This window comes from Coffea eugenioides, chromosome 3, assembly GCF_003713205.1.
Source record: "Coffea eugenioides isolate CCC68of chromosome 3, Ceug_1.0, whole genome shotgun sequence".
NCBI lineage: Eukaryota > Viridiplantae > Streptophyta > Magnoliopsida > Gentianales > Rubiaceae > Coffea > Coffea eugenioides.
This window is the reverse complement of record NC_040037.1, coordinates 12,125,399-12,148,073: the sequence shown is the minus strand read 5'-3', so window position 1 is coordinate 12,148,073 and position 22,675 is coordinate 12,125,399. Positions and strand designations below refer to the sequence as shown.

The window sequence follows — 22,675 nt, the reverse complement described above, 5'->3', positions numbered from 1 at the left end:
GACGTCAAGGTAAAAGAAAGATAAGTTTGGTTGATGAAGAGATGGAAGATGTTGTAGTGGAGGAATAAGAAACAAAAAGAAACAAGGTGGATTTACTAACAGTTGAAGTAAGGATGGAAGGAACAGAAGGGGTAGGGGCCAGCCACACATGTCCCCTCAATGATAAATAAAGGTCCTGGTGTGGAATTGTCAAGGAGTGGGGAGTCTCTTGACAGTTCCCCAACTGAGGAAGGCTAACAACCTCTTCTCTCCAAATATAGTTTCTTAAGTGAGACCAAAAATAGGATTAAATACATGGAAAAAGTCAAATCAATCCTCAGATTTGATGAGATGACAGTGGTGGAAGCTTTGAATAGAGCTGGTGGTATGACCCTAATGTGGAACAGAAATATAGATGTCATAAGAGTAGTTACTACTACCTTCACAATAGAAGCTCATGTTAAGGATTCAAACAGCAAGGAGGACTGGTGGTTAATTGGAATTTATGCTAGTTGTGAGAGCAGAATCAGAAAGAACCAGTGGCAAGTCATTAGGGAAAGAAAGAGACTATGGGGGAACAGATGGCTCCTGGCTGGGGACTTTAATGATATTGTCTCAAACGAAGAGAAATGGGATGGTAAGCTAAGAGATGAATGGAGATTCATGGACTTTAAGGAATTCATAGGAACTAATGAACTGGTAGATATAGGTTTTAAAGGTAACCCCTGTACATGGAGTAACAACTGGGAAGAAGAAGTGGAGGTTAGACAGAGGTTGGATAGAGGTTTATGCAGTCCAGCTTGGTATCAAACTTTTGAAGGAGCTACTTATGACCATTTGGAAACATATGCATCAGATCCTAGCATGTTATTGTTTAACACTAATCCACTGGCAGATAGAAGAAAGAAAAGATTCTTTTTTGATAAAAGGTGATTAAATAAAGAAAGAGCAGGTCAAGTGGTGGAAAGAGCTTGGAATCAAAGGTTTAAAGGTTCTAACTGTTAGGAGAATATTAGTATTCTTGTAGATAATATATTAGTAAGGGTATTCTTGTAAATAGTCGGTTAGATTTGTACTCCTATAAATACTAGTTGGTCACTCATAATACGGTGACTAGATGTTTTCCTCCAAAGATACCTGTTGACATGGTATCAGAGCAAAAGTCCTAGGGTTAGAGTTAAACATCTAGCAAAAGTTTTGGTCATCGCGACTATTCACTGTTCATCACATACTGTTCATGCGGCACTGTTCACGGGGCGCTGTTCACTGTTCACGGCACTGTTCACGCGATGTTCACCTCGAGTTTTGACCTTTTCTTTGGTTTGACGTGTCATTCGCCATGGTTGAAAGGTTTGTTAATGCGGTTACCAATGACCACATTGAATCGAGTTTTTTAGCACATGGGTCCCAGAAGACTGTTACTATATTTGAGGAAGATTATGTTAAATTCCTACAGTACCAAGCTACAAATCACGCATCTCTTCCCTCTGCTTCTTTAGCACAAAAAGGTAATGACTCATGGATTATTGACTCCGGGGCTACTGATCATATGTCAGGTACCTCTAAAATTTTTTCTAATTTTCAAGAGTCTACTCCCTTTCCTCATGTTACTTTAGCTGATGGATCTACCACTAAAGTTAAAGGACTAGGCACTGTAGAAATTAATCAATCACTTCCGCTGTCTTCTGTTCTTTACGTACCCAATTTGCCCTTTAATCTAATGTCTGTTAGTAAGCTCACTAAATTTCTACAGTGTACAGTTACTTTCTCTCCTGATTCTGTTGTCATTCAGGATTTGAAGACAAAGAGGACGATTGGTGGAGGGCATGAGCATAATGGTCTTTACTTTCTCAACTTCAATGGTCCGATAGCATGTCCTGCTACTGTTTCTCCTCTTGAAATTCACTGTCGTTTAGGTCATCCATCTTTACAAAATTTGAAAAAGTTGGTTCCTACTTTGAGTCAATTATCTTCGTTAGAATGTGAGTCTTGTCAGTTAGGAAAGCATCATCGTGTTTCTTTTGCTCCTAGAGTCAATAAACGGGTTTCTGAACCGTTTTTGTTAGTTCATTCTGATGTTTGGGGTCCTAGTCGAGTCACTTCAAAGTTAGGTTTTAAATATTTTGTAATCTTTGTTGATGATTTTTCAAGAGTTACCTGGCTTTATTTAATGAAAGATCGTTCAGAACTATATTCCATTTTTTGTGCATTTGTTGCAGAAATAAAGAATCAATTTGGTGTGCCGGTACGTATACTTCGCAGTGATAATGCGAAAGAATATTTTTCCATTCCTTTTAATACCTTTATGAGTAAGTCTGGTATTATTCATCAGTTCTCTTGTCCTCACACTCCACAACAGAATGGAGTTGCTGAAAGAAAAATTGGACATTTAATCGAAATTGCTAGAACACTGTTGTTGCACATGAATGTGCCCAAACAATTTTGGAGTGATGCAGTTCTAACTGCATGTTATTTAATTAAGGGATAATTTCAGAAACCTCCCCTGAGGTTTCTGACAATTACACTTACCTCCCCTGTGGTTTGAACAATTACACTGACCTCCCCTGAGGTTACTAATCCTTTACAAATTCAGTCCAAATGATTAAAATATTATTTTAGAGAGTGAAATTAGAATTTTGTACCTGATTTGTCCTTTGTACCACATGTCCAATGAATGGCAAAGTATTACAAATTAATTAACAATTAATAAACTTTAACGAGCGTAGTTTATAGGCAAATACGTATTGTCTATTTAAAGTACCAGCTCTTTACATGTATTTTACATTCAAACATTTACTTTATTACAAATATTTATTCTCAAATACAGATTTGTATTTACTCTCAAATTTTTAATTTTTGTTAAATACAAAACCTACCAATTTTTCTTCCGTAGAAATATAAATATAATATTTTTTCAATTTTAGTTACAAATATTTATGTATTTAACATAAATTAAATGATTCAGAATAAAATACTCATAAAGAACTAATACTTTACTCATGTAATGGATGAAAGCCATAAAAAATTAACATTTTATAGGCCATTTCTTTTTTTTTAAAATTTTAATTTATATTAAATAGATAACCTATCGATTTTCTTTTTGCAAGAATATTATTGTAACACCTTTTAATTTTTAATTACAAATATTTATATATTTATTATAAATTAAATATTTAAAAATAAAATACCTGTAAAGAGACGGTACTTTAAATAAGTTATGCGTATTTGCCTATAAACTACACTCCTTACTTAAATCAATAAACTACACTCCTTAACTTAAATCAATAAACTATACTCCTTACTTTAAATAATGTAGTTTATAGGCAAATACGCATATCCTATTTAAAGTATCGGCTCTTTACAGATATTTTATTTTCAAATATTTAATTTATGATAAATATATTAACATTTGTAATTAAAAATTAAAAAGTGTTACAGTAATATTCTTGCAAAAAAAATCAGTAGGTTATCTATTTAATATAAATTAAATATTTTTTAAAAAATAAATGGCCTCATAAAATATTAATTTTTTATGGCTTTCATCCATTACATGAGTAAAGTATTGGCTCTTTATGGATATTTTATCATGAATCATTTAATTTATGTTAAATACATAAATATTTATAACTAAAATTGAAAAAGTGTTATATTAATATTTCTACGGAAGAAAAACTGGTAGGTTTTGTGTTTAACAAAAATTAAATATTTGAGAGTAAATACAAATCTGTATTTGAGAATAAATATTTGTAATAAAGTAAATATTTTAAAGTAAAATATTTACCCGTAAAGAGTTGATACCCGTAAAGAGTTGATACTTTAAATATGTAATACGTATTTGCCTATAAACTACGCTTCTTAAAGTTTATTAATTGTTAATTAATTTGTAACACTTTATCATTCATTGGACATGTAACACAAAGCACAAATCAGGTACAAAATTCTAATTTCACTCTCTAAAATAATATTTTAATTATTTGGACTGAATTTGTAAAGGATTAGTAACCTCAGGGGAGATCAGTGTAATTGTTTAAACCACAGGGGAGGTAAGTGTAAATGTCAGAAACCTCAGGGGAGGTTTCTGAAATTATCCCTTTAATTAATCGCATGCCATCTAATATTCTTGGAGGTCAATTACCTCACTCCATTCTTTTTCCTCATGAACCTGTGTTTAAATTACCTCCTCGTATTTTTGGATGTGTGTGCTTTGTTCATCAGCTTACTTCCGGGGTGGATAAATTAGATTCTCGTGCTATTAAGTGTATTTTCTTAGGATACGCACGAGCGCAAAAAGGGTATAAATGTTACAGTCCAGTTTTAAATCGATTTTTTACTTGTGCTGATGTTACTTTCTTTGAATCTACTCCATATTTTATCAAACACAGTATGCCTTGTGAGTTAGACCAGTGTCCCTCTTTTTCTTCTCCTGTTTTACCAGTCCCTTCCCCTTTATTACCTGAGTTATCTAGTCCACCAGATTCCATAGCTCGATTATCTCGTCCTCATCTTCAAGTTTACTCTCGTCGTTCCATGGTTGAGAAAGTTCCTGATATGCCACGCACTTCACCAATTAACTCTCAATCTTCAAATTCAGGTATGACGCCCTCCTCTGAGTTAGATCTTCCTATTGCTTTACGCAAAGGTAAGAGACATTGTACTTCCCATCCTATTTCTAATTTTGTGTCTTATTCTCGTCTCTCTATGTCATATTCTTCTTTTGTTGCTTCCATTGATTCTATCTCCATTCCTAAATCTATTACCTATGCTCTTAATCATCCTGGTTGGAGATTAGCTATGCAAGAAGAGATGTCTGCTTTGGAACAAAATAGTACTTGGGATCTTGTCCCTCGTCCTTCAGGTAAGCCTGTTGTTGGTTGTAAATGGGTGTACACTATAAAGGTGCAGCCTAATGGTTCTATTGATAGATTGAAGGCTCGTCTGGTAGCTCGAGGATTTACTCAGGTGTATGGAGTAGACTACTTAGAAACATTTTCTCCTGTTGCAAAGATTACCTCGGTTCGCCTTCTTATCTCTTTGGCAGCAACTTACAATTGGCCATTGCATCAGTTAGATGTGAAAAATGCATTTCTGCATGGAGATTTGGAAGAAGAGGTATATATGGAACAACCTCCTGGATTTGTTGTTCAGGGGGAGAATTCGCAGTTGGTTTGTCGTTTGAAAAAATCCTTATATGGATTGAAACAGTATCCAAGGGCTTGGTTTGGCCGGTTTAGTAGTGTGGTCATGGAGTTCGGTCTGACGAGATGTGGAGTAGATCACTCTGTATTTTATGGGCATTCTAATGCTGGTAAAATTTTATTAGTTGTTTATGTGGATGATATTGTGATTACAGGTGATGATGTTGTGGGGATCCAGAAACTTAAATCCAATCTGCAGGCAAACTTTCAGACAAAGGATTTAGGTCATTTACAGTATTTTCTGGGTATTGAGGTAGCTCGGTCTAAATATGGGATTTATTTATGTCAAAGGAAATATGTACTCGATATGTTGAGTGAAGTTGGGATGTTAGGTTGCCGACCTGTGGATACTCCTATGGATTCCAATGTGAAATTAGCAAGAGATCAAGGAGCATTACTTGATGATCCTAAGCAATATCGAAAACTTGTGGGTAAGTTAAATTATCTCACTGTAACGAGACCTGACATTTCGTTTGCAGTGAGTGTTGTGAGTCAATTTCTTGATACCCCTCGTACTAGTTATTGGGATGCTGTTATACGGATTCTCAGGTATCTTAAGGGTGCTCCTGGAAAAGGGTTGCTGTATCAAAATCATGGACACACTGATATTGAAGGATATAGTGATGCAGATTGGGCCGGTTCTGCCTCAGATCGAAGATCGACCACAGGATATTGTGTGTTTGTTGGTGGTAATTTAGTGTCGTGGAAGAGTAAGAAGCAAACAGTTGTCTCCAGATCAAGTGCAGAATCTGAATACCGTGCTATGGCTCACACTGTGTGTGAGTTGGTTTGGTTGAAAAGCATGTTAGTTGAAATTGGGTTTGAGTATAAACAGCCTATGAATTTAGTGTGTGATAATCAGGCGGCTGTCCATATTGCGTCTAATCCAGTGTTTCATGAAAGGACAAAACATATTGAAGTTGATTGTCATTTCATTCGAGAGAAATTACTTGATGGAGTCATCAAGACATCTCATGTACCGTCTGCAGATCAATTGGCTGATTTGTTTACCAAAAGTTTAGGGGGCTCTAGGGTGAAATACCTTTGTAACAAGTTGGGTGCTTATGATATATATGCTCCAACTTGAGGGGGAGTGTTAGGAGAATATTAGTATTCTTGTAGATAATATATTAGTAAGGGTATTCTTGTAAATAGTCGGTTAGGTTTGTACTCCTATAAATACTAGTTGGTCACTCATAATACGGTGACTAGATATTTTCCTCCAAAGATACCTGTTGACACTAACATGTTTAGGCTGACAAAAAAGATAGCAAATTATAGAGTGGCTCTCCTCAAGTGGAGAAATAGTTTCTCTAGTAACTCTAAGTAGAAGATTAATCATGTTAAACAGCAATTAGGTGAGTTAGATAATGTTGACTGTCAGAACAAAAAGGCTAGGAAAAAAGTTCTAAAACAGCAGTTACAAGAGGCTTATGCAGAAGAGGAGCTATACTGGAGCCAAAAGGCAAGAGTAAATTGGCTAAGAGAAGGAGACAGGAATACTAGCTTTTTTCATGCATGCGTGAGGGGTAGAAGAAAGCAGAACAGAATGCTAAACATTCAAACAGTGATGGGGTATGGACTGAGAATGAAGAAGATTTGGGAAAAACAGTGGCTGGATATTGTAGCAATCTTTTTTCAAGATCAGGGGGTGAAAAGATAGAGAGCATACTAGAAGGAATGCCACACTCAATAACTCCTAGTATGAATGAAAACTTGACTAGATCAGATAATGAAGAGAAGATTAAATCTACTTTGTTTGCTATGAATCCTAATAAATCTCCAGGTCCAGATGGGATGACTCCTATTTTCTTCCAGAAATTTTGGAAAATAGTAAAGATTAATCTGGTTAAAGCCATAGATTCTTTCTTTTATTCTGGTCACATGCTTAAGTCCATGAACCATACACTAATTTCCCTTATTCCTAAAGTTTTGAACCCCACTGATATGAAGCACTATAGGCCTATTAGTCTGTGTAATGTAGTGTATAAAATTATATCCAAAATTCTGGCCAATAGGCTTAAAATTGTGCTGAATTTTTGTATTAGTAAAAATCACGCTGCTTTTATTCCTGGAAGACAAATTCTGAATAATGTGTCATTCTTTCCCATGAACTTCTGCATTTCATGAAAAATAAAAGACAAGGGAAAGATGGGTATATGGCAATCAAATTAGACATGTCTAAAGCCTATGACAGAGTGGAATGGAACTTTTTGGATGCTGTGATGGGGTAAAATGGGCTTTTGTAGTGTGTGGAGAACATGGATCATGAACTGCTTGAAAACTGTAACTTTCTCCTTCAACATCAATGGACAACCTAAGGAATACATAACTCCTATGAGGGGCATTAGGCAGGGGGATCCGCTTTCACCATACTTATTTCTTTTGTGCTCTGAAGGTTTTTCAAATCTGCTAAGATAGGCTGTTGAAAGGAGAAAATTTTTTGGCATGAAAATAAGTAGAGGTGGACCATGTCTTACCCATCTATTTTTTGCTAATGACTCATTAATTTTTTGTAAAGCTAACAGTGGACAAGCAAGGGAACTAATGACCATATTAAAGCAATATGAGAAGGGATCAGGCCAGAGCATAAATCTGGAAAAGTCCTCAGTCTTTTTTAGCAAAAATATGAACTCTGAGGAGAAGGCAGTGGTGACTCAACAACTGGAAAACATTCAGACAGCTTCACAAGGAAAGTATCTGGGACTTCCGATGGTGATCACTAGGTCAAAAGAACGGATTTTTTGTTTTATCAAGGATAACATCAGAAATAGAGCAAGCAACTGGAAAAGTAAGATGCTCGGTCAAGCAGGGAAGGAAGTCATGATTAAAGCTATATCAATGGCCATGCCAGTCTACACAATGTCATGCTTCAAACTCTCTAACAAACTGTGTAGAGAGATAAGCTCTATAATGGCAAAATTCTGGTGGGGAGATTCTGAGGAAAAGAACAAGATTCACTGTTGTTCTTGGGAGAAGATGACTCAAGATAAAAGTGGGGAGGGCTAGGCTTTAAAGAACTACAGAGCTTTAATAAAGCTCTTCTGGGGAAACAAGTATGGCGAATCCTGACCAACCCCAACTTACTGGTGAGCAAAGTGTTGAAGGCGAAATATTTCAGCAATGCATCCATTCTCAAGTGCAAAGTACCAAAACAGTCCTCTTGGATGTGGCAAAGTCTAATGGATTCAAGAGACCTGGTGCAGGAGGGAACAAGAAGAAAGGTGGGAAATCGCAGAAGTATAAACATCTGGAACGATGGGTGGATACCAGGAAATGAGGATGGTAGAGTGCAAACAGACAAACCTCCCAACTGTGATGTGTCTAAGGTTGAAGATTTGATTAGGGGCTTCTGATGGAACAGGCACGTAATCTTTTCAACTTTCAACAAAAAAGATGCTGAAAAGATCCTGCAGATACCTGTTAGTTTGTCAGGGAGAGAGGATAGCAACTCTTGGATACACAGTGAAACTGGTCAATACATTGTGAAGTCCGGTTATAAACTTTTGTGTGACTGGAGTGAACAAAGGAAAAACAAAGGAGAAGCTCTGGGAGAAACAAGTGTGGCAAGCAATTTCAGCAACATATGGAAGAAGTTATGGAAGCTAAACGTAAAAGGAAAATTGAAACATTTTTTGTGGAAGTACATTAAAGGAATTCTACCAGTGAACAACCAGGTCTACAAAAGAACAGGGAAGGGTGATCCAATCTGCAAAGGATTTGGTGAACAAGTGAAAATCATAGAGCATATGCTGTTTAGCTGCAGGAGAGCTAGGGAGGTGTGGAAGATGGCATCAATTCAGTGGGATGGGATATTGGCACAGCTAGGTAACTTTTCCTATTGGTGGAATGCAGTAATGGAAGCAACAAAAAGGAAACAAGGTTAGAGCCACATTGAGCTAACAACCAATATACTTTGGCAAATTTGGAAGGCAAGGAATGAATGGCAATACAACTCAAAGCAGAAACATCCTTTGAAGATTGCTCACAAAGCTCAAAAAGATTGGCAGGAGTAGGTGTTAGCAAAGGAAAAACAAGAACCAATGAGCAATTTTGAAACATCCAGAGGACCTATGCAAGATGTTCAAGCACGAGATGAAGCAAATGAAGTCAATCTGCAGATAGCTGTCTATGAGGATATCGACACCAGATGGCTGGGAAGGGGAGTGGTGGCAAAGAATCACAGGAGACAAGTGAAGACAGCTTGGGCCATGAGGGACAAAGGTACAAACATTTCAATATTGGACTTAGCTGAGACAGTAAGATTAGCTTTAATTAAGGTTAGAGGAAAGAATTGGTCAGAACTGAAGGTTCATATCCCCCACAAGCAGCTTCTGTCATCGTTGATGTCACGGAAAACTAAAGACATTAGACTGGCAACTATGATTGATGACATCGCCAACTTAGGCTCTTTGTTTCAAAAATGCTCATTTTGTTTAGATATAGCAAATGACAATATAAGTAAATCTGTGAGTACTTATGCTGTAGGCATTTGTGTTGATGAAGAATGGACCAATCCTCAAGGTGTCTAACACCTTTGTAAAGTTTCTTGGAGCTGTTGCTCTACAAGTGTATAGTTATGTTTTGATCAATATATTCCTATTGTTTCAAAAAAAAAAAAAAAACTCAGGCTCCATTCTAAAATGAGCTTTAATTCAAGCTCAAATTGAGAGTTGGCTCAAGTTCGAGCTTTAAATCGAGCTTGTCTGCGTACTCGAGTGATTTCAAGCATGAGCTTGAGTCTAAAATATTTGTTATGAATCGATCTCAAACACTACCAATTGGTATTTATTGGTTTCGAGCTCAATCTCAAGCTACAGGAAAATTATTGAACTTGAACTCAAATCCGACCAGTATTCAAGTTTGATTTGATTTGTTGACACCCCTAATTATGACAAATAAATGTATAATATAAGGAGATGATTGGTGAAATGAGATTCAAAGGGGAGGTGATGGTGAAATCAGGCTCAAAGGACAAATCACCTTTCTAGTGAGAACATAAGGAGGGTAGTTTAGCATAACTTTTTCATCATAGTGGTTTGAATTTTAAATTCAATTTAAAACACTACTCGCTGGGAGACAAATCTAATCATTGAAATTTGAAGAAAGCAGTTTACAATTACCTCGTGAAAGGTTTGGTTAAATTTTTGTTGTATAGTGTGCAAGCTGAAGCAAAATCTTTATTACTTGGGTTGCAATTGTGTGTGCAAAAAGGTGTTAGGCAGGTTATGGTTGAAACCAATTCCATGGTGTTGGTATGCATTCTAGCAGGAGACTGTCCATGTTCATGGTCTATAGGTATTGAGGTGGAGCAAATGCTTGAGTTTTCTCATGACGTTATCGTTGTCCAGCATTGTTTCCGGGAAGCAAATAAGGTTGCCGACTCTTTGGCTAATGAAGGCTGTGTTAATTATGAATCCTTAGTGAGTGTTTACGAGCGAGTGAGAGATCTTCCGAAGTTAGTTAGAGTCGTGTATCGGTTAAATAAATTAGCTTATCCTTCATTTTGAAGGACTAAAGTTAGCTAAATTTCGAGGTAAGGCTTATGTCCCCTTCTTGTACGGGTATGGTTCATTAATAATACTCGGGCTGGCATCTCAACCTCGTGAATGGGGTTTGCCATTTTTTTTTTTGTATAACATGTAGGGATGGACAAAAATATCCATTGATTCGAAAACCCATTATATTTGATTCGATCCAAAAAAAAAGGTATCTAATTTGCATTAATTGATTGGATCAAAAAATGGTCTGGTATTTGCTTATATACAAGGCGGGGGTATGATCATAGGATTAAAAACCCGTAGGTACTAGACCCACTCCACGTATATATATTTTTTATTTTTTATTTTTTATTTTATACACGTACTATAAAATAATATTTTTAGAACCAATTAATTAATTTTATTGAGCGAATTGCACTACAAATATGGAATACTATAATTTATTTACAAGATTTATTTGTAGAGAACCTAATTTTATATATTTTTTAGGAAAGAGTTTAATTGATGTGGAATATATATTTTAAAATGGTACTACTTATTTCAAATTTTTATTGATTTTAAATTCTTTTAATTTTTTTTAACTTTTTTTTGTATTCTCTTTGCGTGCTTGTTTCTTGGTAGGAGACTTCTTTTGAGGAAAAATCTTTGTTAAATCTTAAATGAATATGTAAGATACAAAATTAAATTAGTATAAAATATTTTTAAAAAAATTAAATAATAAACAGGGCATGGTTGGAGGGTACTTGTTGGTTCGATCCTATCTCAATGGATATCCAATGACTGAGTACCCATATGAGGTAAGAGTTAGGAAATGACTAACCAACAAGTGCGGATCGCGTCAGCCAAATGGTGCACGAAACAGGTATCCAACCCGTTCCCACCACTAATAACATGAAACATGTTCGATGTTTTTAGGAAAATTTGTGTAGTGCCTTATCAGCAAATGTGTATGCGAGGAAAAAATGATTGAAAAATGTATTTAAAGAATTTCAAAGCATCTTTATACACACACACATATAAAGCATGAGATATGAGTTAGGTGTTAAAATTTTTTATCACCTTTTTTTTTTGAAAAAAAAATTTACCATTCAAAAGTAAAGATGATAACCACTAAAATTCACAAACTTCCAATAATTTTCACTATTTTAACTTCTTTTTTTGTTTGCAAAACAAAAGTTCATAATATTTTTTTGTTTGCAACAAAAAAATTTCCAGTTGTATTCTTTTCCCACTAATTTCCATAAAACTTGACCATCCAAATAGAGGAGGACCCTTGTTTGGACGAGGAGTTGTTTTAATTTGTCTTTACATGTTCTCTAAACAATTCTTTAACTCACGAAGTCTATTCCAATGAAGGTGATACAGAAAAAATAAGTTAGTGCCAATTGAATTAAAAAAATAAAGTTATGTAGCTAATGTGTATAAATGCAAGGGGGTGTAATAATTATTAATGTGTGTACTTATATAATAGGTTGGGTGTGATTTAGTTAAAGAAATTCAGAAAAATTTTTCAAAATGCATCTTAAAAGATAAACTTTCACACAAAGATGAGTAATCAAACTATTTACATTACACGTTCCGAATTAATCATTTTTTGTTTCAAATTGTCCACTCAAGTCACAAAAGTGATATACTAATAGTCAGTTAGTTTACTTTTTCCATTATATTTATTCAATTCCATTAATTTTAGATTTATTTATGTTAATTCAAAATTGTTTTATTATATATAATTTTTTTGTGTTTTATCTTTCTCGCTTATTTATTGTCTTCTTCTTTCTCCTGTAATTACTTCTCGAATTTTTTCCTCCTTCCTCTTTCATGGATATATGTATACATATATACATACATACATATTTATATATGTATAAGCATCTCTTCATGAATTAATATGAGTAATCTTTAATCAAATAAAGAATAACAAATTTAACATTACGAGACAAAGTGATTACAATTATACAATTTCAGAACATGAAAGCACTTCGTGCTATGTCCCAATACCTATGAAGTCGGAGTTGTAGTTACATTTTTCGTAAACTAAATGAGATGTACAAAAATAAAACTAATTCATTGGTCAACAGTATACAATATAAATATTTAAAAAAATCTAAATGTTTTAAGGTTTATTTAAATTTTTTTATCCACCATTCTTAAAAATCAAATAATTTCGACTGTTGAATTAACACAATATGAACTATTACCCATTCTTAAAAGTATCATTTCTTTACAATAATAAAATCTATGTAGGTGGTTAAATTGGTGTTAACTTTATTTGTTTCTAAATTTATCCTTATTTCTATTATCCATCTCTATTATCTTTATTATTCATCTCTATTATCCATTAACCCTTGCCTCTATTATCAGCTGACGTACAAATTCTACTCAACCAAAAGTACATTCGTCCAATTCTCACATTTCCTTATCAACAGTTTTTTTTTATTTTCAATTGTACATATTTATATATAATACACTTTTTATTACATGTTACATAAAATAGTTATATTCACTTGTACTTGATTCTTTCAATTAAAAATATTTTTAAAAATAAATTGCGTGCGCATTAAATGTGTCTCGATAGGTAGTGAGCACTATTCTATCAAGCATGTATTAATGCCTTTTTACTTGGCCTATCTAATAAAAAACTTTTACTTTTACCCCAAAACAAAAGGGAAAAATAGACTTGACAAAAATTGTAAATAAGCACAAAATAAACGTTAGCAAAACAGATCCAACACCAAAAGCCCCAACGTCATCACAACCAAAAATCCACCTCACTCGCTGTCTCACACACACACACACACTAAACTTACCTCTCATCCTTCCTTTGACTCTCTTCTTCTTCTTCCCCGGCAGCCCGGGGCCCCCTGAATACCCCCTTAAATAAATCCCCTAATAAATTCTTTAATTCAAAAAGAACGAAAAAAAAGAGCAAAAATCCTCCGATCACCGAGAATTCGATTGAATTATGGCGACGGAGATGGCTCAGATGGATCCAGAAGGAATCGACGGAGTTCGGATGACGTGGAACGTCTGGCCACGGACCAAAGTCGAATTGAGCAAGTGCGTGATCCCACTCGCCGCCTCGATCTCTCCGATCCGATCTCATCCCGACGTCCTCACCCTCCCATACCCGCCGCTCAAGTGTAAAACCTGCACCGCCGTCCTCAACCCATTTTGCCGCGTCGATTTCCAAGGTCTAGTTTGGATCTGCCCGTTTTGTTTCTCGCGGAATCATTTTCCCCAGCATTACAACGCAATTTCGGAGACGAATATGCCCGCCGAGCTCTACCCCCAATTCACCACCATTCAGTATACCCTCCCCACCCTGCAGCCGATTCATCACCATCAAAACCCTAATCAAAACCCTAACTTTTTCGAGCCGAATTCGGCTGTTTATTTGTTCGTTTTGGATACTTGTGTCCTCGAGGAGGAATTGGAGTTTGCGAAATCGGCATTGAAAAGGGCTATTGGGATGTTGCCTGATAATGCTTTGGTTGGGTTTATATCGTTTGGGACGCAGGTGCAGGTTCACGAGCTGGGGTTTTCGGAATTGTCAAAGGTGTATGTTTTTAGAGGGTCTAAGGATTTGACGAAAGATCAGGTTTTGGAGCAGTTGGGACTTGGTGTTATTGGGGCAGCACGACGCCCAATGCCTGGAATTCAGAGAGTTGGAGGTAGCCCTGTAGGAATGCCGAATCCCGGTTTTTCTAGATTCCTGTTGCCTGCTTCTGAGTGCGAATATACGCTCAATTCGGTGCGTGTTTTTATGGAATTTGTTGGTTATTGTAGGGAATTAGTTTACTTGGGATGAATCTGCGTCATGATTTCTGCCTTTTTTTTTGTAGCTATTGGATGAGTTGGGGACGGATCGATGGCTGGTGCCACCTGGGAGCAGGTCGTTACGGTGTACAGGAGTTGCATTGAGTGTTGCAGCTGGTTTGCTTGGAGTTTGCGCAGCTGGTCAAAGCGCAAGAATTGTTGCTTTAGTTGGTGGACCATGTACTGAAGGGCCAGGAGTGGTAAAGCTTCTTCTGGTCTTTCTAATTTCTATTATTACTGGTTAGAATTTGATTTTCTTTTTTTCATTTATGCATATGGTGTGCTGTTGATTGACAAGTTCAATCGGAATTCATTTGAACATCCTTGCTGTCATGGTAAAAAAGGAAGAAGTTTTAGTGATGACAATGTAGAAAGTGTAGATTTGTATCTATTTTCATTATTATCTGGTAATGACGTCATGAAGTTGGATTTTAGGGAGTCTTTTGAGTCTGCATGGTTATGTAATTGGCATTTCCTGAATCACTTTGGGGGAAGGGAAAAGAAAAAGAAAAGCTTATCTCACTTCCCATTTGGAATCAATGGCAGTTGCACACCTATCTACTGGTCATGGATAGCAATACTACACAAGCTGATTAAGATCATGTGCAAGAAAAACCCTCTGGTATTGCTGTGCACAAATGTTGTAACTGTGTTTTACATTGTAAATGGTTTTAACTGTAGCTTCATTGATGGAAAATGTAATTTTTTTTTTCAAGATGAATGAAAAGATCAAATTTGTTTAAGTATTGGGGTTCTGATTGGTTTAACAACTTTGGGGTGTCTGAGCAACAGCTGCTGTTATTTGAAATTGAGCTTCTTGATTATTTGTAATACTACTTGTTTTTCTTTGGTTCTCTTTCTTATGTTGTTCATGGTATGGTGGTCCTAGAGCAGTACAGAAAAGCATTTTTTAGACTTATGTCCCAGGGGTAAGGACTGAAAGTATGAACTATTCAATGTCTGAACAAATCGGTTCTAATTGTTTGGGTTCAATAAATTGAGTCTTGACTGTTGATTACTATAAATAGCTGACATATGCCTCTTTTTTCAGATTGTTTCCAAGGATCTATCAGATCCAGTTCGTTCACATAAGGATTTAGACAAGGATGCTGCACCATTTTTCAAAAAAGCTGTTCATTTCTATGAAGAGCTAGCTAAGCAGCTTGTCAGTGAGGGTCATGTCTTGGATGTTTTTGCATCTGCTCTTGATCAGGTTTGCATGTCGCGACTCAGCACTTATTATTCATCTTAGATAATTAACTTTATACTTCTGTGAGGCTGTAACACCATTTCTTATAGCCTGTATTTCAAAAGATGGGTTTTACTTAGATTCACATGCTATAGATGCATACTGCTGGAGCTCATCAGTGGAAATTGCTTTTGCTCATCTACCATTTTTTTTGTTTCATTTTGTCTTTACTGCTTTCTCAATAAGTCTTACATGAGAGATATGAAACTCTTAATCAAAGCAGGTGGTGTTTATTTTCATTGTTGTCTTTTACAACACTTTGCCACGTTATACTTGGTTACAAAAGGAATGTGGGCTGTCATGATTGTTGGACACCAGTAATCTTAGTGCACTCACTCTAAGCCATTGAACCAAAAGAATATTCACTGATTACATGTCAGTCTTTTTTTTTTTAACTGAATGAAGTGTGGTGGTGGAGCTAGAAAGGTATAAGTAGCTGGATGGGAGGATTTTCCAGACACCTGTAGCATAGGATGCATAATTTAAGTAGTGAGGAAGAAGAAAGCCAAACATATGTTAGTCCTTAAATTGATTGTCCATTAGGGAAGAAGATAGAAACTATGTAAAATCAATTTCTAAAATTCTACAACTTCAAAGATTTCCTACTGTCAATTTGGAGTTAAATGACTTCTGCTGATTTATCTGGTGTGTTTCCTATATGGTTGGATATCCACACTTTCAGTATGTGTGTATATTCTGTTCCATTAGGTCACCATTGATTCTCTGCTGATTGGTTTAGCTATTTCTTTTCTTTTTTTTGTGTATATGCTCAATCTAATTGATTTTATCCATGGAGTTTTTTCCTCTATTTTTTTTACCTTATTTGCTTTTGCTAATAGAAGGATGTTTTTAGGTTGGGGTTGCTGAGATGAAGGTTGCCATTGAAAAAACTGGTGGACTTGTTGTTTTAGCTGAAAGTTTTGGTCATTCAGTATTTAAAGACTCTTTCAAACGACTTTTTGAAGGTGGAGAACAGTCTCTTGGTCTTTCCTATAAGTGAGTTTCTTAATTTTACGATTTCAAGCTGCACCTCTTTCATTTGCTAAATTGCTGCTGCATTTGGTAACTTTTGAGGTCCTTAAATTTTTTTATGTTTCATTATCATATTGTAGGCTAGATTGTGTTGGTGTAAATGAGAGAACTTAAAGATGCATTTTAATTGTGGAAACATCAAATTAGGTTAAGTATAAGAACTCGATTAAATTTTGCATTAACGACTTTGGCATGTTATTTTTGGACGTGCTACAAATTAGGAGAGTTCATGTGTAGTTTAAGCATCTTTAAGTACATAAATTAACATTTTAGACCAAATGCTGTTTGGTTTAAAAATTCCATGCCTCAGTGAATTTATGCAAGATACTGTTTTATTATGTGGAGTGAAGAGAATTTTGCAATTGAAGTTTGCTTGTGGGAAGCAACCGGAAAATATGGTCAAAGGGAGCAAATTAAATGACCGAATTTTTGCCCCTCTATGAATTGCCTAACATTTACATTGACTAATCGCAAAAGGTTGATGATCTTTTTGTTTGTGAAACTTGCTCTCAATATCTTTATAGATATGCTTGTATTTGCCAATTTGACATGCTGGTCTTCCAAAAGTGTTGGAACTTCAGCTGACCTTGTAGATGCTATTAATTTGAACTTAAGAGTTTTGCCTATTTGGTCCGTCTTTTTATTCTATAGCTTGTTGTCAGGGCTATACTGTTTTGTAATATTTTCTTTGTGCTATATTCTGTCATTTATGCTTTACATGTTATTTCTCTGAATAATTTAAGTCATGCAACTCCTTTTCAGTGGCACACTCGAGATAAACTGTTCAAAGGACATCAAAATCCAAGGTGTCATTGGACCTTGCACATCTTTGGAGAAGGTTTGTTCATTCTTGAAGCACTACTTCCTTTAACTGAATAGAGTGCTCTATTTTGTTTAAGAATAGTGTAACTATGTGTAATTTTGATTCTGAAAGTTTTTTTTTTTCCATGAATGGAAATCTTGCAGAAAGGGCCTTCTGTTGCCAGTACGGTTGTTGGAGAAGGGAACACTACATCTTGGAAGTTGTGTGGCCTTGATAGGAATACTTGCTTGACTGTTTTCTTTGATATATCGTCAAGTGAAAAATCAGATCCATCAGGATCAAATCCTCAATTATTCCTACAGTTCCTTACAAGGTATTGGGTCCTTTTCATGCATGTTATTTTTTTCTTAGAAGTTGGCCTCCTTTTGTTTATCTTGTGGGCCCTCATTTTGTTTGCTTGACAATAAGCTTCTTTTTTGTGCATGTACTTTTACATCCGCGATGTCACTTTTGTCTGGGTGCAAATTCTGCTATTAATAAACGTCCATGCAGCTACCGGAGCCCTGAAGGCCAATCGCTGTTGAGAGTTACAACTGTTACCAAAAGATGGGCGGATAGTGCTCTTGGCACAGAGGTAAGGACATGGTGGTGTATAATGCTGGTTGTTTCACTTGCTCTTTTTTGACGTGCATTTTTTTCCAGTCTCTGTAACCCTAATTTCTATTTTAAATAACATTTTCTTGTTTTGGGTGGACAACTTTGGTCTAGTGGGGTTTGTTGTTCTATCAGGCAAATTTGAGTTCTGCAGTCAGTTCAATGTTAAATCTAATCATTTTTGACATGCAGGAGTTGGTCCAAGGGTTTGACCAAGAAACTGCTGCTGTCATAGTGGCCAGATTTGCATCTTATAAAATGGAGAATGAGGTAGTCTTTCTTTCTTAAAAACTGTTAATGATCTTCATGTGCATATTCAACAAGCTCATTTCGTTAAATATAATTTTTTGATCCATGGTGGTTGTTAAAAGACACATCAAAAAAGAGGAGAGAGAAACAGATGCTGACACTGTTGCTTTACTTTTTTTTTGGCCTTATTTTGAAAACTTTTGGTATATGTAGAATTTATTCAAGGTTTCTGCTATCACATCTGTGAATTACTTATGATTCTGGAATTGGTTTACTTGAAACTTCGTATAATGTAATTGGTTTTCAAGAATATTCTGTTCACTCTCTCATGCAAGTTCTATTTTATGTAATAGAATGTGAATTAGGCTAACAAGCTTGATTGTGTAGAATTTTGTGTAGTGGTACACTAAAACTTTGCAAAGAAATTTTAAATTGCGTACCAGATTCATATTGGGCAATAAAATATTTTAATTAAAAAGTAAATGTGTAAATGATTCTTGTACTTACATGCTGACTGTAACTTTATATTGTTGTTGATGGACATAAATCTCAGGATGGTTTTGATGCCACACGGTGGTTGGATCGGAATCTGATTCGTCTTTGTGCCAAATTCGGTGACTACCGGAAGGATGACCCGTCCTCATTTACATTAAATCCCTCTTTTTCATTGTTTCCTCAATTCATGTTTAATCTGCGGCGTTCACAATTTGTGCAGGTATAGGCAGGGGCTTTAGAATGTCGCTTAGAATTATAGCTTGTCAATTTTCATCCTATTGGCTTGAACCCTCTCTTTTCTATGTAGGTATTTAATAACAGTCCAGATGAGACAGCATGCTTCCGCATGTTGCTCAACCGGGAGAGCATAAGCAACTCCGTTGTTATGATTCAACCATCACTGATGGCATATTCTTTCCATTCATTGCCCACACCTGCTTTGTTGGATGTGGCATCAATTGCAGCTGATCGTATTCTGTTGTTAGATACATACTTCAGTGTTGTAATTTTCCATGGGATGACGATAGCTCAGTGGAGAAACATGGGCTACCAGAATCAACCAGAACACCAGGTTTGTGCGCGTTTTGTTCTTTGCTTCTTCCACTGGTCAGAATTTCTATTTTGAATATGTTTTTCTGGTTTTGCTTCTCCTGGTAAGTACTCAGCTTATCAGCTTGCTTCTATATGGGTTCACATGAGCTTATGTATTGATAGATATCTATTTTCTTATGATAATTCTTTGGTATTTTTGCTATCACTTCGTGCTATTTTCCCATTTATGAGTATCTAATTTGATATGGAAATGAGATTGTGCTGAGATAACAAGATCAACTGTGTACCCTGGTACGGGGGCCTTTTCTTTCTTTCTTTCTTTCTTTGTGACTATTTTCTTCATCATCTATGTAGGTATTTGCACAATTCTTGCAAGCTCCTCAAGAAGATGCCCAGACAATTATTCGTGATCGGTTCCCCACACCCAGATTGGTGGTTTGCGATCAGCATGGGTCACAGGTTATTTTTGTTTGATCCTAGTTTTGCCTGTAATTGTCTTGCCATGATATCGATACATGTTCTCTTCTAGATTTTATATTAGTCTGCATCCTTGCTTTTTACTTCATTCTGAAAAGCAGGGAACTCTGCTTGGTGAAACATTCAAAAAATACATACTGGCTCATGGAAATTTAGGCTGCTTTTTTGTTATGGTGTTTGGGTACTTGTTTCTGACTTTCGAAATCATAGGGTGATATTTTGTACTTCTTTGTCCCCTTATGATGAATTAATACCTGTTCTGTCATGGAAAACTCTGTAGAAGTGTGTATGATATCTGCTTTTTTAAGGTTCTAAGACCGGTCAATGAGAAAATGCAGTTCATTTACATCTTGTTGGGTCATTCCTTTAGATAGAGACAGGTTTGATGTTTTCAGTCATAGGGGAATACAAAGAAAAAGTTTTCTTTGACAGAAGATTAGGTTATTAGCACAGTACTGATAAGAGAATAGAGCAAGAAAAGGGGGTGGAAGAGAATATACAGAAAGGATCATTCCGATGATGCAATGCTAATAAGCCATCAGTTGGGATTTGGGTACACATGCCTTTGGGGCACTTCAGAGTTCTCTTATGATGTCCTTAGGAGCCTAGCCAAGGATGTCTTGGTTGTGATGATGCAATCTCAACCTCTTTTATGAAACAAATGTAACAGGAGTCCACGAAAATTAATGCTGTCGAGTACTTTTGCTACTGTGACAGGTTGTCTTGATTGTTGTCATCATTGAAAGTCATCTGTACCTTCTACTCTTTGCTATTTGACATAAACTTTTATTCTGTAAACTTGTGTATACACGAGGAATACACAACAATGGGTTGGTCTGTTTAAACATTCTGCAAGGTACTTTGTAATTGTGTTTTAACATGAGCTACACCACATATGCAAGACATTGCGATTTATTCAACTAATTTAATGAAGGTGCTGGTCAGTTTCAGGGGTGATTGGATTGGGGGTGAGGTTCTGGGGAGATATTTGGGTATAAATTTGTTTTTTTTTTTCTGTTTATCTTTATCCATCAATTTGTTCATTTTTATTTTTGTGCTGTCATCATTTTTTTTTTCTTAATATCCCTCTTGCTTTATGCCTCAGTATTAAAGTGATATCCCTTATTTTATGCCTCAGCTTTATCCCTCAGTTTCTCCCCTTTAGATAGAAAGAAGAGTGAAATTAATAGTATGATCAATACGGTTCACGATGAAAACTAGACTAGCTCTGCAGCTGGTCTTATTGCTAATTTGTTGTATATTTTCCCCCTTCAAGCAAACTTGAGTTTGCTGCTAATACGAGTTTTTGTCAATGTTAAATCAGGCAAGATTCCTACTGGCAAAGTTGAACCCGTCAGCTACGTACAATAATGCGCATGAGATGGCAGCTGGAACAGACATAATCTTCACCGATGATGTGAGTCTTCAAGTGTTTTTTGAGCATCTTCAGCGGCTGGCAGTGCAATCTTCTTGAGAGAAATGATTGGACCCTTGAGATTAGTATGTAATGATTCTTGATTTTGTAAGAATTCCAGAATGAGATGAGATGTTACTCTCCCTTGGTATCCTTGTGCTTCAATTTGTGTTCATTCCTTTCTTTCCAGTCATTCATGAAATGAGAGGTCGGACTTAAATTAAATTGTTCAAATTTGAACAATAAGGAGCCATCATTCTTTGGCGTGTCGGGCGGCATTGGCTTCTTTGAAAGTAAGGGGCCCAAAAGCTTTATGTTGAAGATGTTTTGGAAGGGCGAGTGAGCATACAGGATAATAGAGGCATCTGTGTTCTCATGGAGTGCTGCTTAGGAAGATCGCAGCTACATTTTGCCTTTTGTGGTTGTAATTTATCATCCAGGTTTAGATTTTGTGTTGTATTGAACTTCTGTACTTTTAATTGCTCCAGCGCTCTAGGTTGAAAATCCTGGAACATTTTGATTATTTTGACAGTTCTATAGCATTTGGAATGTAGCATATACACATGCACTTTGGAAGGTTCTGCAGGCTGTGTCAGTCAATTCACCTTTGCTATGAGTTCTTTTGCTGCTTTTCTACCAATGAACTTTTTTACCAAAGTTGTTATTTATGTTTTCATTTTGTATTGAAGATTGATCTTATTTAGATTTCACCATGTAACTATTCTCTGGAAGCTTAAATCTGCGTCTTTTGCCTTCAAATGCCGATTCACTCGGCCTAGGAAGCATTAGTATTATTTTTGTTTTTGGGAGTGGGGGGTGGAAATGTAACCTGCTTTGTATTGAACTAAGTCTAGAATTAATGGCAACTTCCCTATCCCCAGTCCATGGAGAACCCTAGTTCTCCCTTGACATCAGGGAGCAAATTTTTAGTGGCAAAATTTTTCCCTCCAGTTCCCACTTTACATCATGGAGTTTAGTGGCAAAATTTTGCCGAACAACGGCTAATATTTTGTTCTCTTGCCTATGAATCTAAATGAGAGAGCTGCTTCAAAAGCTATACTTAGGTCTCCAAGTGTCTTGTGATACGCTAGATAGAAAAGATTCATCATTGTTCAATTCTGGTAACTATTTCATTGCAATCAGAGGAGATACAAATAGATGCACGAATTTACTCTCCATGGCAAAAGGCAAGGTCAGACGTGATTCCTATTGCTTTTATGATCCTTGCACAAAAATTCACAGGGATTCCCAAGTAGCCATTCCATGAGAATTTTTTTTCGTTGTCTTTAACTATCACAC

The 22,675-nt window shown here is 36.0% G+C and overlaps 1 protein-coding gene across 2 annotated transcripts; it reads left to right on the top strand.

Annotated features, from left to right (window-relative positions):
• The first annotated feature begins 13,448 nt into the window (after positions 1 to 13,448).
• Positions 13,449 to 22,042, top strand: LOC113764677 (protein transport protein SEC23-like). 2 transcript variants are annotated; one of them, XM_027308645.1, is made up of 13 exons: positions 13,449 to 14,426; positions 14,518 to 14,691; positions 15,543 to 15,704; positions 16,594 to 16,736; positions 17,535 to 17,610; positions 17,739 to 17,908; positions 18,088 to 18,169; positions 18,382 to 18,459; positions 18,992 to 19,153; positions 19,241 to 19,504; positions 19,840 to 19,944; positions 21,287 to 21,462; positions 21,567 to 22,042. In XM_027308645.1, exons 1-12 carry the CDS (start codon positions 13,638 to 13,640, stop codon positions 21,434 to 21,436), a joined length of 2,355 nt encoding a protein of 784 aa, XP_027164446.1. In that variant the 5' UTR covers positions 13,449 to 13,637; the 3' UTR covers positions 21,437 to 21,462; positions 21,567 to 22,042. The 2 variants fall into 2 exon arrangements, with proteins under 2 accessions (XP_027164446.1, XP_027164445.1); XM_027308644.1 differs by having other exon boundaries at positions 21,287 to 22,042.
• Positions 22,043 to 22,675: the final 633 nt, after the last annotated feature.